This window comes from Phyllobates terribilis, unplaced genomic scaffold (genome assembly GCF_046119375.1).
Source record: "Phyllobates terribilis strain yellow unplaced genomic scaffold, ASM4611937v1 Scaffold_1__5_contigs__length_1240528914, whole genome shotgun sequence".
Taxonomy (NCBI): Eukaryota; Metazoa; Chordata; class Amphibia; order Anura; family Dendrobatidae; genus Phyllobates; species Phyllobates terribilis.
In genome coordinates, this window is record NW_027362761.1 from 799,653,551 (window position 1) to 799,666,358 (window position 12,808).

General features: G+C 41.7%; 1 protein-coding gene across 1 annotated transcript in view; it reads right to left on the reverse strand.

The window, feature by feature from the left end:
* The window catches only part of FRAS1 (Fraser extracellular matrix complex subunit 1), a 626,357-nt gene that overhangs the window by 11,951 nt on the left and 601,598 nt on the right, over positions 1-12,808 (reverse strand). The window contains exon 71 of the mRNA XM_073637084.1: positions 12,264-12,430. Coding sequence (XP_073493185.1) covers positions 12,264-12,430 — 167 coding nt within the window. The remainder of the gene's footprint in view (positions 1-12,263; positions 12,431-12,808) is intronic.

Genomic DNA, 12,808 nt, shown 5'->3' on the forward strand with positions numbered 1-12,808 from the left:
GGCTTTGATTAGTGCACCTGGCTAGCTTTGCATATAAACATGCTAGGTGTTCATCTAAATCAATCAGCTCAGGGAAGCTGACCAGACTGGATGTGTCTTGGAGCTATAGAGAGAGACCAGTTAGAATCTCTCTCTGAGAAGAGACTTCAGAGGCCATGTGCAGAGAACCGCAAGTATCAATGGTTGCTATGGACAATAACTGTTTTGTTTTTTTACTGTGCAGGGGCTAGCTCAGCCATATATGAGTAGCCAGGTTCTGTTCTGTTTAGTTAGCGCCGGGACATGGCTAGGGATTTATGTTTATGACTCATGTTAAATAATAGAAAAAGTGGCACTTACAGTGTGAGTGCCGCATTTTCTATTACTTAACATGAACGATATATTGCTTTTAAGCTGAGCACCATTGTAATTCCTATATTGATACAGTCTATGCTCACAGAAGGAGAGGACTTGTGTATTTATCAATTGTTTTAGTTGAATGGTGCTGAAGTCATCTTTCGGACTTATGTTTATGAGTTTGTTTTGGTGCTGTGCAACCTGTGAAAAGCAATAAAAACTGCATGTGTTTGGACTAAAACTGCATTGCCTGTGTGAATGCAACCTAAGGCTTAATGCCTATTGCCTACCAGAGAGAATGAATCCCTACAATTGGTGGATGAAATGCAAGTGTGAAGTCCCAGAGAGCACAGGTGATTGCAGTGTAAAGATTGAATGTCCTGGGTAAAAGGCAGCTATAACATTGCAAACACAGTCTAAAAGCATGGAGGAGCTAAGCATATTACCGTATTTTTCGGACTATAAGACGCACTTTTTTCCTTCAAAATTTAGGAGGAAAGTGGGGGGTGCATCTTATAGTCCGAATGCATATACACACGTGGTTAAACTTGTTGGTACCCCTCGTTTAATGTAAGAAAGAAAAACCTAAAATGGTCACAGAAATAACTTGAATCTGACAAAAGTAATAATAAATTAAAAATCTATGAAAATGAACAAATGAAAGTCAGTCATTGCTTTTCAACCCTGCTTCCACAGAATTAAAAAAAAAAAAATGAAACTCATGAAATAGGCCTGGACAAAAATGATGGTACCCCTGAAAATAATGTGACAAAAGGGACATGTTAAATCAAGTTGTGTCCACTAATTAGCATCACAGGTGTCTACAATCTTGTAATCAGTCAGTAGGCCTGTATATAGGGTTACAGATACTCACTGTGCTGTTTGGTGACATGGTGAGTACCACACTCAACATGGACCAGAGGAAGCAAAGGAAAGAGTTGTATCAGGAGATTAGAAAGAAAATTATAGACAAGCATGTTAAAGGTAAAGGTTATAAGACCATCTCCAAGCAGCTTGATGTTCCTATGACTACAGTTGCACATATTATTCAGAAATTTAAGATCCATGGGACTGTAGCCAACCTCCCTGGAAGTGGCCGCAGGAGGAAAATTGATGAAAAATCAAGAGACGGATAACACGAATGCTATAAAAAGAGCCCAGGATAACTTCTAAAGAGATTAAAAGTGAACTTCAAGCTCAAGGAACATCAGTGTCAGATCGCACCATCCGTCGTTATTTGATCCAAAGTGGACTTCATGGGACACGACCAAGGAGAACACCATTGTTGAAAAAAAATCATAAAAAAGCCAGACTGGAATTTGCCAAACTACATGTTGACAAGCCACAAAGCTTCTGGGAGAATGTCCTATGGACAGATGAGACAAAAAATGGAAGTTTTTGGCAAGGCACATCAGCTCTATGTTCACAGAAGGAAAAATGAAGCATATCAAGAAAAGAACACTGTCCCTACTGTGAAACATGGAGGAGGCTCTGTTATGTTCTGGGGCTGCTTTGCTGCATCTGACACAGGGTGTCTTGGATCTGTGCAGGGTACAATGAAATCTCAAGACTATCAAGGGATTCTAGAGAGAAATGTGCTGCCCAGTGTCAGAAAGCTTGGTCTCAGTCGCAGGTCATGGGTCTTGCAACAGGATAATAACCCAAAAACACAGCTAAAAACACCCAAGAATGGCAAAGAGGAAAACAAACATTGGATTATTCTGAAGTAGCCTTCTATGAGCCCTGACCTAAATCCTATTGAGCATCTTTGGAAAGAGCTGAAACATTCCGTCTGGAAAAGGCAACCTTCAAACACGAGACAACTGGAGCAGTTTGCTCATGAGGAGAGGGCCAAAATACCTGTCGAAAGGTGAAGAAGTCTCATTGACAATTACAGGAATCGTTTGATTGCAGTGATTGCCTCAAAAGGTTGTTCAACAAAATATTAAGTTAAGAGTACCATCATTTCTGTCCAGGCTTATTTCGTGAGTTTAATTTTTTTTTAAATTCTGTGGAAGCAGGGTTGAAAAGCAATGTATGAGGGGTGCCATGCATACCAGGAAGAGGAACGAGGGATGCCATGCAAACCAGGATGAGGGGGGCCATGCATACTTGGATGAGGGGTGCCATGCATACCAGGATGAGGGGTGTCATGCAACCAGGATGAAGGGTGCCATGATGGGGATCAGGGGGTGCCATGCATGGGGATCAGGGGATGCCATGCATACCAGGATGGGGATGAGGGGTGCCATGCATACCAGGATGGTGCATTGGGGTGCTATGCATATCAGGATGGTGGATTGGAGTGCCATGCATATGAGGATGGGGATGAGGGATGCCATGCATACCAGGATGGGCCACGTATAAGAGGAAGGAAGGGCCATATATACTAGGATGGAGGATATTAACAGAATTGGGGGATATTACCCCTATACCAGTGTCAGGAGCAGACCCCCTCCCACTTAACAGTGCATCATGACTACATTTTTTGCTTACATTTTTTTTCCTATTTTCCTCCTCTAAAACCTAGGTGTGTCTTATGGTCCAGTGCGTCTCATAGTCCGAAAAATACGGTAAGTAACTGGTCCAGGCCAATCTACATTTGTAGCAGAAGCTGACCCCACAGGAGACTAATAAACTCCTGATCCAGCAGTTTCAACAGCAGCAGCAGGAGTTAAAGCAGTAGTAGCAGTAGTTACGGCAGCAGTTACAACAGTAGCTGCATCAACTGCAGCATCAGCAGCAATTACAGCAGGTTCAGCCACAGCATCATCAGCAGATTTCTCTCCTGGCAGAAATTGTCTGGGCCAGGGAGATGGCATCAACCGCCAGCCAAAGTGAAGGTGGGTGAGGCGAACGGTACGGGAGCCCTTGCAGAAGATGACGTCAAGGCTTTCCTGGCTGTATTTGAGACAGTGGCAGACAAAGAGAAACTGCCCCCTAAGCAATGGGCAGAGTTCCTAGCTCCATACCTAATGGGTGAACCGCAGAAATCATACTACGACCTTGCCCTGCAGGATGCCAAAAAGTACGATAAGTTGAAGGTGGAGATTATGGGACGTTTGGGCATCATCTTGGCAGTCTGAGAGCAACGGCTGCACCTCTGGTGCTACCAAAGGGACAAGCTTCCCCGGTCCCAGATGTTTCACCTGTTACAACTGGTGCAAAAATAGCTGCAACTCAAGACCTGCTCTCCAGCACAGATGGTGGAAAAAGTGGTGGTGAATCGATTTATCCATGAACTACCAAAATCTGTGCAAAGCTGGGTTGCCAAAGGAGATCGCCAAAATGGAGATGACTTTGTTAACCTCGTGGAAAGATACTTGGCCATGGAGAACTCCCTGCGCAATAAAGGGAGCCTAAGGTCACATTTCTGGGAGACCCAAAAGAAGGGGCCCAAGGCCACGTCTGAGGAGCGCACAAAGACCCAGAAGGGGTCAGAGCCGGGTTCAAAGTTTACATCTCATACCATTATCTGTTTGAAGTGTTGAGTCCCGCGTCATATATCAGCCGTTTATCCCTTGACCTCAGAGCCAATGCACTGCAGCGTAGGTCGGCGCGACTCCTACTTCGCCTACCCTCCCTGCTGTTTCTCATCTTGCTGAGGGACCTAATGAATGCCAAGTGACTGAACGGTGTCCAATTGACGGGACTACTGGACTCAGGGAGTTTGTGACCTTGGTAAGGGCCACACTTCCGCATGTGCTAGTCCCTGGGAAAGGGGTGGGGGTAAGTTGTATCCATGAAGAGACCAAGAACTATCCCATGGCACAGAAAGACGTACACACAGACTATGGTAACGTGTCCCACCAAGTGGGAGTGGTCAAGGACTTTTTGCATGCTACTGGTATCAGTTGAAATTTTCATTTGTTCTGGATCTTATGGGCTAAAGCTGTAGCACCCAGTAGTCCAATATGCAGCCAGGAGTTGGCTATTAACAAAGTCACATGATGTAAATGGTGAATTTCCGTTCACTGTACTGGTTAAAAAGGAAGATGAGGAAGCATCCTCTAAAGCCAATGTCCCTGACCTGGAGGAGTCCTAGGACAACTATGGAACTGCCCAGCTCAGGAACTTAACAGTAAAAGGTACTCTGGAATATATAAATGTGTTAAATGGGGTTCCCTGGGAGCTGATAATCGGTTTCCGCAAGGGGCCAGGCATAATGATCGGTTGGGCCATAGGACCAAAGTGAAGGGACAGGTAAAAGAGAGCCTCCTCAAAGCCCAAGAGGAAAATTCCAGGCTGATATAATTGGTTGGCTCAAGTAAGACAATTTAAGCCTGAGGATCGGGTACTTGTGTTAGTGCACACAGAGGAGAACAAGTTCCTTGCCTAGGGGCAGAGGCCCTATATGGTGATTGAAAAAGTGGGAGAGGTCAACTATATAGTACATCGACCAGGAAAAAGAAAGGTCTTTCCCATATATTATGGCAACCTACTAAAACCCTGAAAGTGTAGAGACCACCTCAAAACCCCCTGCTGGTTGGCCCAGTCAGAAGTCATCCTTCCGGATGTCAAAGCAGCAGAAAATTAGTCACCTTCCCAAAGACAACATGGTACCCAAAAATAGAGGCAGGTACTTGGAGATACTAGGTCACACTCATGTCATCAAACATGAGCTTCCTGTTTGAGTCAATTTAAAGCCCTGTAGAATTCCTGAGGCCCACCTGGAGGTAGTCTGAGAGAAGGCAATTCAGAACTGGCCACGCTCTCCCACTGTCAGTTTTGGTAAAGTGACCCCCTGTATGTACGGTGAGTTAGCAGATGGTGGCCAGCCCTCGGATTTGGGCAGAGGGGGAGAACATGTAGCAATGACAGGTAGGCTAGGGTTAAATCTTTTCTCTGCAGGCTTTGATTAGTGCATCTGGCTAGCTCTACATATTAACAGGATAGGTGTTCATTTAAGTCAGTCAGCTCAGGTAAGCTGACCAGACTGGATGTGTCTTGGATCTCATGAGAGAGACCAGCCAGAAGAGTCTGCACAGTCAGTGTGTAGAGAACTGCAAGTATCAGTAGTTGCTATGGACAATAACTGCTTTGTTTGACAGAGCTGGGGCTAGCTCAGACGTGTATGAGTAACCAGGGTGTGTTCTATTTAGTTAGCGCCTGGACAAGGTTAAGGATTTAGGTTTATGGGTTTGTTTTGGTGCTGAGCAACCTGTGGAAAGCAATAAAAACTGCATGTGTTTGGGCCAAAACTGCATTGCCTGTGTGAACACTACCTAAGGCTTAATGCCTTTTGCCTACCAGAGAGCCTGAATCCCTACAAAGCACTATAGAATTTATCGGCCTGCAATTCTTGAATAAACTTCATACTTCTGCATCTATTTTGAGTGTGCGGTGAATATCTTCTACTGCATCCTGGGATCCCACTCCCGTTCTACCAGCACCTCGTTTACACCCAGTGTGTGCACTCTGAATTTCTCTACATACAGTAAGATGAATTCTACTCCCCATTATGCTGGCATTTTAAAGGGGTACTCAAGGGATTTAAAAATATATTCATATTGACATAACTTTATAAACTATAAAGGCTCACATCCATAGTAGTGTTTTCAACTTTCACAGTATATGCTATTTAGAACTAATAACTGACTGAGACGTAGCAGCGAATGCTCCACCTCTTTTCTGAGACACTTAGTCACACTTCAAGGGTTGTGGCTTGCTACTAGCTTCTAAATTAAGCCACACCACACTGACCAATTTCTGTCTTATTTTTTGGTTTGTAGTTTCATTCTGTCCATTGTGCTCTGCCTGGGTGACACCCTCTGTGATCTATGCTTGCTTCTACACAGCTTTATCTGTGACAGCCATCACTTTGACATATAAATCCAGCAGTTTTTGGTATGTGAACATAGCGTCTTTTTCAGCCAAATCCGCTTTGTAACCTACCTGAAAAAGTGATTAAGAAATGCTAAAAAGAATGTACATTTGTACTTCAATGTCAAAACAACTTGCTGTGCACCTATTCAATTTATTGGAGCTTCATTTAACAGCTCCATGCCTTAAAAATAGCAAGTGGTTAAAAGCACTGACCTGACCACTCTTCAGGTGGTTCCACTTGGAAGCCAATCACTGTGTTATGCATAGAAGTAAAAAACAAAACGCTGAGCACTCCGCAATAACCTCGCTCCTATTTAATTGTGCAATACTTGATAGTTTGAAACACAGCTTCACCAGACTGTGGTTTAATAAGCAACTTTTTGGTTTTGCAGATATACAGTGGGGAAAATAAGTATTTGATACATTGCCGATTTTGCAAGTTTTCCCACCTACAAACAATGGAGAGATCTGTAATTTGTACCATAGGTACACTTCAACAGTGAGAGACAGAATCTAAAAATAAAAAACAGAAAATCACATGGTATGATTTTTAAACAATTATATTGCATTTTATTGTATGAAATAAGTATTTGATCACCTACCAACCTGCAAGAATTCTAGCTCTCACAGACCTGTTAGTTTTTCTTTAAGAAGCCCTCCTACTCTACACTCATTACCTGTATTAATTCAACCTGTTTGAACTCGTTACCAGTATAAAAGACACCTGTCCACACACTCAATCAATCACACTCCAACCTCTCCACCATGACTAAAACCAAAGAGCTGTCTAAGGACACCAAGGACAAAATTGTAGACCTGCACAAGGCTGGGATGGGCTACGGGACAATAGGCAAGCAGCTTGGTGAGAAGGCAACAACTGTTGGCACAATTATTAGAAAATGTAAGAAACATTCTAACAATTGACATGACTGGCAATCTTCCTCGGTCTGGGGCTCCATGAAAGATCTCGCCTTGTGGGGTAAGGATGATTCTGAGAAAGGTCAGGAATCAGCCCAGAACTACATGGGAGGACCTGGTCAATGACCTTAAGAGAGCTGGGACTACAGTCTCAAACATCACCGTTAGTAACACACTACGTCGTCATGGATTAAAATCCTGTAGGGCACGTAAGGTCCCCCTGCTCACACACAAGCACATGTCCAGGCCCATTTGAAGTTCGCCAATGACCACCTGGATGATCCAGAGAGAAAGTCATTTGGACAGATGAGACCAAAATAGAACTTTTTGGTATCAATTCCACTCACTGTGTTTGAAGGAAGAAGAAGGCCGAGTACAAACCCCAATAACACCGTCCCAACCATGAAGCATGGTGAGGGAAACATGGGGGTGCTTTTCTGCAAAGGAGACAGGACGATTGCACCGTATTGAAGGGAGGATGGATGGGGTCATGTATCGCAAGATTTTGGCCAACAACCTCCTTTTCCCTCAGTAAGAGCACTGAAGATGGGTCATGGCTGGGTCTTCCAGCATGACAATGACCTGAAACACACAGCCAGGGCAACTAAGGAGTGGTTCTGTAAGAAACATTTCAAGGTCCTGGAGTGACCAAGCCAGTCTTCAGACCTGAAACCAATAGAAAACCTTTGGAGGGAGCTGAAACTCAATGTTGCCCAGCGACAGCCCGGAAACCTGAAAGATCTGAAGATCTCTGTATGGAGGAGTGGGCCAAAATCCCTGCTGCAGTGTGTGCAAACTTGGTCAGGAACTACAGGAAACGTCTGACCTCTGTAATTGCAAACAAAGGTTTCTGTACCAAATATTAAGTTCTGTTTTTCTATTGTATCAAATATTTATTTCTTGCAATAAAATGCAAATTAATTATGTAAAAATCATACAAAATGTGATTTTCTGCATTTTTTCTTAAGATTTTGTCTCTCACAGTTGAAGTGTACCTAAGATAAAAATTACAGACTTCTCCATTCTTTGTAGGTGGGAAAACTTGCAAAACTGGCAATGTATCAAATGCGTATTTTCCCCACTGTAGTTTATATACACTCTAGGGTATTAGTACCTTTTGATACATTACAATCTCACTTTAGCATACCCTTAAACTCTTATTATTGATATATGTAATTCGGCACTATATGTATACTTTCTTTTCTTCCTTCAAAGTTTCTCAACCTACCCACTTTTAAAACTTATGTACAGCTGATGTCTCAACTAAAGGAGTTATATTGGATATATATTGGTTATTACTTAACCGCTATATAGGCGATCACCTGAAACACTCATACATGAGTAAATAAGAAAGTTTTCTAAAAGAATCAGTCTCGCCTAGTACTTGGCAAGGAATACGGAGTTGCACAGCTAAACTACCACATGCTTCACCTTTAGGGAAAATCAATATAAGCTACTTATGTTTTGGGATCATACTTCTTACCCATTACATAAACTTAACTCTAATATTCCCAACTGTTGTTGGAGATGTGGTAACATTTGGGGGGATTTACCTCACTTATTCTGGTCTTGTGCAGGTATTCAAGGCTTTTGGTTATCTGTGAACACTCTAATTTTTAAGGTCATTGGTCTTCTTGTACCTGTTGATCCTAAATTTTATTTACTCAATATCCTAGAGTTTCAAATCAGCTGTAAACCCTGACAACTTTTACTACACATGACCACTGCTGATAGATGTCTGATAGCGTGTAAGTGGAGGTTGACTCAACCCCCATCAAATAATGAGTTACACATGCATATATAAGATGTGCAAAGCATGGAATACCTCATAGCTCTAATAAATAACACAATCAAGCGCTTTGAATTGGTCTGGACTCCTTGGGACACATATTGGGTACAAAAAGACTGATAATGAACATGGTTATGAATATTAGTTTTAGTAGTAGATGTCGAATTAGAACTGTTCACTAACGTCTCCCCCACCTTAATTTTGTGTCATTGTCTTGTCTTGTTTTGTCATTGTTCATGTTCAAATGCAATTATAGGATGTGAACTCTTTAGTGCAGAGTTCAATTATTGTTGCTGATACATTATTAAGTTAAACTATGTAGTATTGTTTGCTAATATTTTGACCTTTATGTCGTCACTCTGTAATTTTATCTTTGAAAAATTCAATAAAAATTCAGTTAAAATAATAAAAAAAAGAAGCTTCAGCAAAAAGAGGAAAAAAAGCGCGCTTCAATAAAAATGTTGTTGCCGTTTTCCTGAAGAGTGTTCTGCTTGAAAAAACTTGCTGGATACGCCAGCGTCTAAAAGATCTTGTGTGCACATACCCATAGCATGCCCCGTCCTCAGGCAAGGGAGGCAAATGTGATACAGGAATTGTACTTTGGGAGTGTGGGGGGAGGGAGAGCAGTGCTGATGAGGGGAATAGACTATGGGAGGAATATAGCCGCCAGCTGTACAATTTATTTGTGATATGTCCAGAAGATATGACTATCACAGATAAGCTATGAAGAAGCAGGCATAGATTACAGGGTGAGTCACCCAAGCAGCGCACAAACAATGGAAAAACATAACAAACCTGAATATAGGACATCAGGCTTAGTCAGAGGGGATGCCTTGCATTATTAACAAAACAAGCCACTTTCACTGATATGTGATTGCATGGATGAAGGCATTATCATCAGAGGACAGGCTTATATTAGAAGGCTGCGGCAGACCACACCCCCTTATCTGCTATGCAGCGTCCCAAAGGGGAGGGAGAGCCCTTGGAATCTGCATCTCTGTCACAGTGAGTACTTTTGAAGAGCATAAACTGTGACAATTGAAAGTACTACTATGGATGTAAGCCAATATAGTTTATGAAGTTATGTCGATATGGATACATTTTTATCTTCCAGAGATCCCCTTTAATTATGACAAACAGACATCTCAAAATACACAAAAATTATACGTCTTTTACATGTTCAGAGAAAACTTCCATGTAATTTATTCAATATTAATTTATTTATGAAAAAACTAACATATGCCCTAAAAAACTCTTCCAAAATATGAAGCGAGGTGGTCTCTATGGAACATACTCTTTCCTTCGAATGTAGATTACCTTTCTTATGATAAATCCTAACTGTTAGCCAGTAGTTTGTTTTGCTTTATTTTTTTTTCTCTAAAACATGAAATGTGTTTTAGGTATACTATAATGTACATTGTATTATTCGTGTTAAGCACTTCTCAGATAACTATTTTGTTCTCCCCCTCCTTTCATTCCTTCTCCCTTCCCAGTTTATTCTTTCCTTATTTAACCCCTCCCCCTATTATTTCTCCTCTTTTCCATCCCCCTTTCCTTTTTTCCTTCCCTTCCCCTTTTCCTCTCCCCTCAGTTCCTCCTTTTTCCTTCCTCTTTTCCTCTCCCTTTTGTTACCTTTTCCTTTAGTTTAGATAAGTTAAGGTATAGTTTGTTTTTCTCATTTTCTAGCTAATAGTCTTCCATTGTTTGGTTTTCTTCATTATTCTTATGTATTTTATCCCTTTTTGTTTTTATTCCTCATTATGTAAAATTTCCCTTAATAAAAACCATTTAAACAAAAAAAACAACAACTAACATATCCCATAGCATATCATATGCTAATGAATCCGTTTGAAGGCTTCTTCTGCAACATTTTTTTTACACTTGGGACATTAATTATAGCTCTCACCAGGATACAAATAGCATAAACACAATCACTTTTATAATACTTCATGTTTATCTATATTATTTTCCTAACTACATCCATATCTGCATGTCCTTTCATGTGAAAGCCTCTCTGCCTACCATCACCAGCACATTGATTGTTAACTAATAGTCATACCTTTACACAAGGGAACACTTGGACTTCTGACTGTCGGCTTCTTTCAAAATTGCCACTGCTTTCTTTAAAGGATCATATCATCATCTTTATCCCTATCCCAATTTGTCCTCTCCATGGTATACGCCACCTAACAAGTCTGCTTAGAGAAGCAAGTCTCCACATAAACACACCCACTTGTTTCTCCAGTCTTCTACAGGGTGGGCCATTTATATGGATACACCTAAATTAAATGGGAATGGTTGGTGATATCAACTTCCTGCTTGTGGCACAGGAAGGGGAATATGGGAGGGGGAAAACTTTTCCAGATGGGTGGTGGCCATTTTGAAGTCGGCCATTTTGGATCCAACTTTATTTTTTCAATGGGAAGAGGGTCATGTGACACATCAAACTTATTGAGAATGTCGTAAGAAAAACAATGGTGTGCTTGGTTTTAACGTAACTTTATTCTTTCATGAGTTTTTTACAAGTTTATGACCACTTATAAAATGTGTTCAAAGTGCTGCCCATTGTGTTGGATTGTCAATACAACCCTCTTCTCCCACTCTTGACACACTGATAGCAACACCGCAGAAGAAATGCTAGTACAGGCTTCTAGTATCCGTTGTTTCAGATGCTGCACATCTCGTATCTTGATGGTATGGTGTGGTATATGGGGTACAAAGATAGTGGGGCCATTCTTCATCAATGGAAACCTCAATGCCACTGGATATCTGAAATTGCTACATGATGATGTGTTGCCATCTTTATGCACTGTAGATGGCACGTTCCCTGAGTTTTTCCAACAAGATGGTGCACCACCACATTACGGGTGTCAGGTCCGAGCATTCCTACATGAACAGTTTCCTGGAAAGTGGATTGGTCGTCGTGGGCCAGTTGAATGGCCACCAAGGTCTCCTGATCTGGCCCCCTTAGACTTTTATCTTTGGGGTCATCTGAAGGCAATTGTCTATGCTGTAAAGATATGAGATGTGCAGCATCTGAAACAATACTGGAAGCCTGTGCTAGCATTTCTTCTGCGGTGTTGTCAGTGTGTCAAGAGTGGGAGAAGAGGGTTGACCCTCTTCCCATTGAAAAAAATAAAGTTGGATCCAAAACGGCCAACTTCAAAATGACTTAAAAATGGCCGCCATGGTCACCACCCATCTGGAAAAGTTTTCCCCCTCACATATACTAATGTGCCACAAACAGGAAGTTGATATCACCAACCATTCCCATTTTATTTAGGTGTATCCATATAAATGGCCCACCCTGTATTTATTTTATCCATGTTTATTATAATTGAAGAAATTTTAACATACAAACTGGAAAAAGGCAAAAAGAAACATAACACGTTACCTTTGGAGAAAGCACCTTTATAGTCCATCTCCGCCAGTGATATCTCAGTCTTTGTTGGGTCCATCAAGAAAATCTTTTCATTATTACACAGCTGGAATTCAGTGTTTAAGGAATATACAACTGGTACTGGGCGGTTAGTCTGCTGAAAAGCAATAGGGATAAGAAACCTAGAAAAGGAAATATATTGTAAGATATCACTTTAAAATGGATATGCTACTATCTTAAAACAGGTTATGGCCAAAATGACAAGAGGAGAAAAGAATGAGTGTGATAAAATAAGGCACCTAAAGAAAGTGTTCACTACCCGGACAATCCCTTCTCAATCCCTATGTAACATAATAACACTCCAGTGCTGGTGCTGTTCCAGAGGTGTTGGCACTGGCTCTCCAGGGGATTGCGTAACATTTCTATGTCACACGATCCCTGCAGCCAATCACCGCTGGATTCCCTCTCCCCGCCTTCGGACCAATCACATACATCCGGACGAAGTGAGAGCTGCTTCAGAGTATAAGTGTTATTATTTTACAAGGGGGAAACATAAGGAT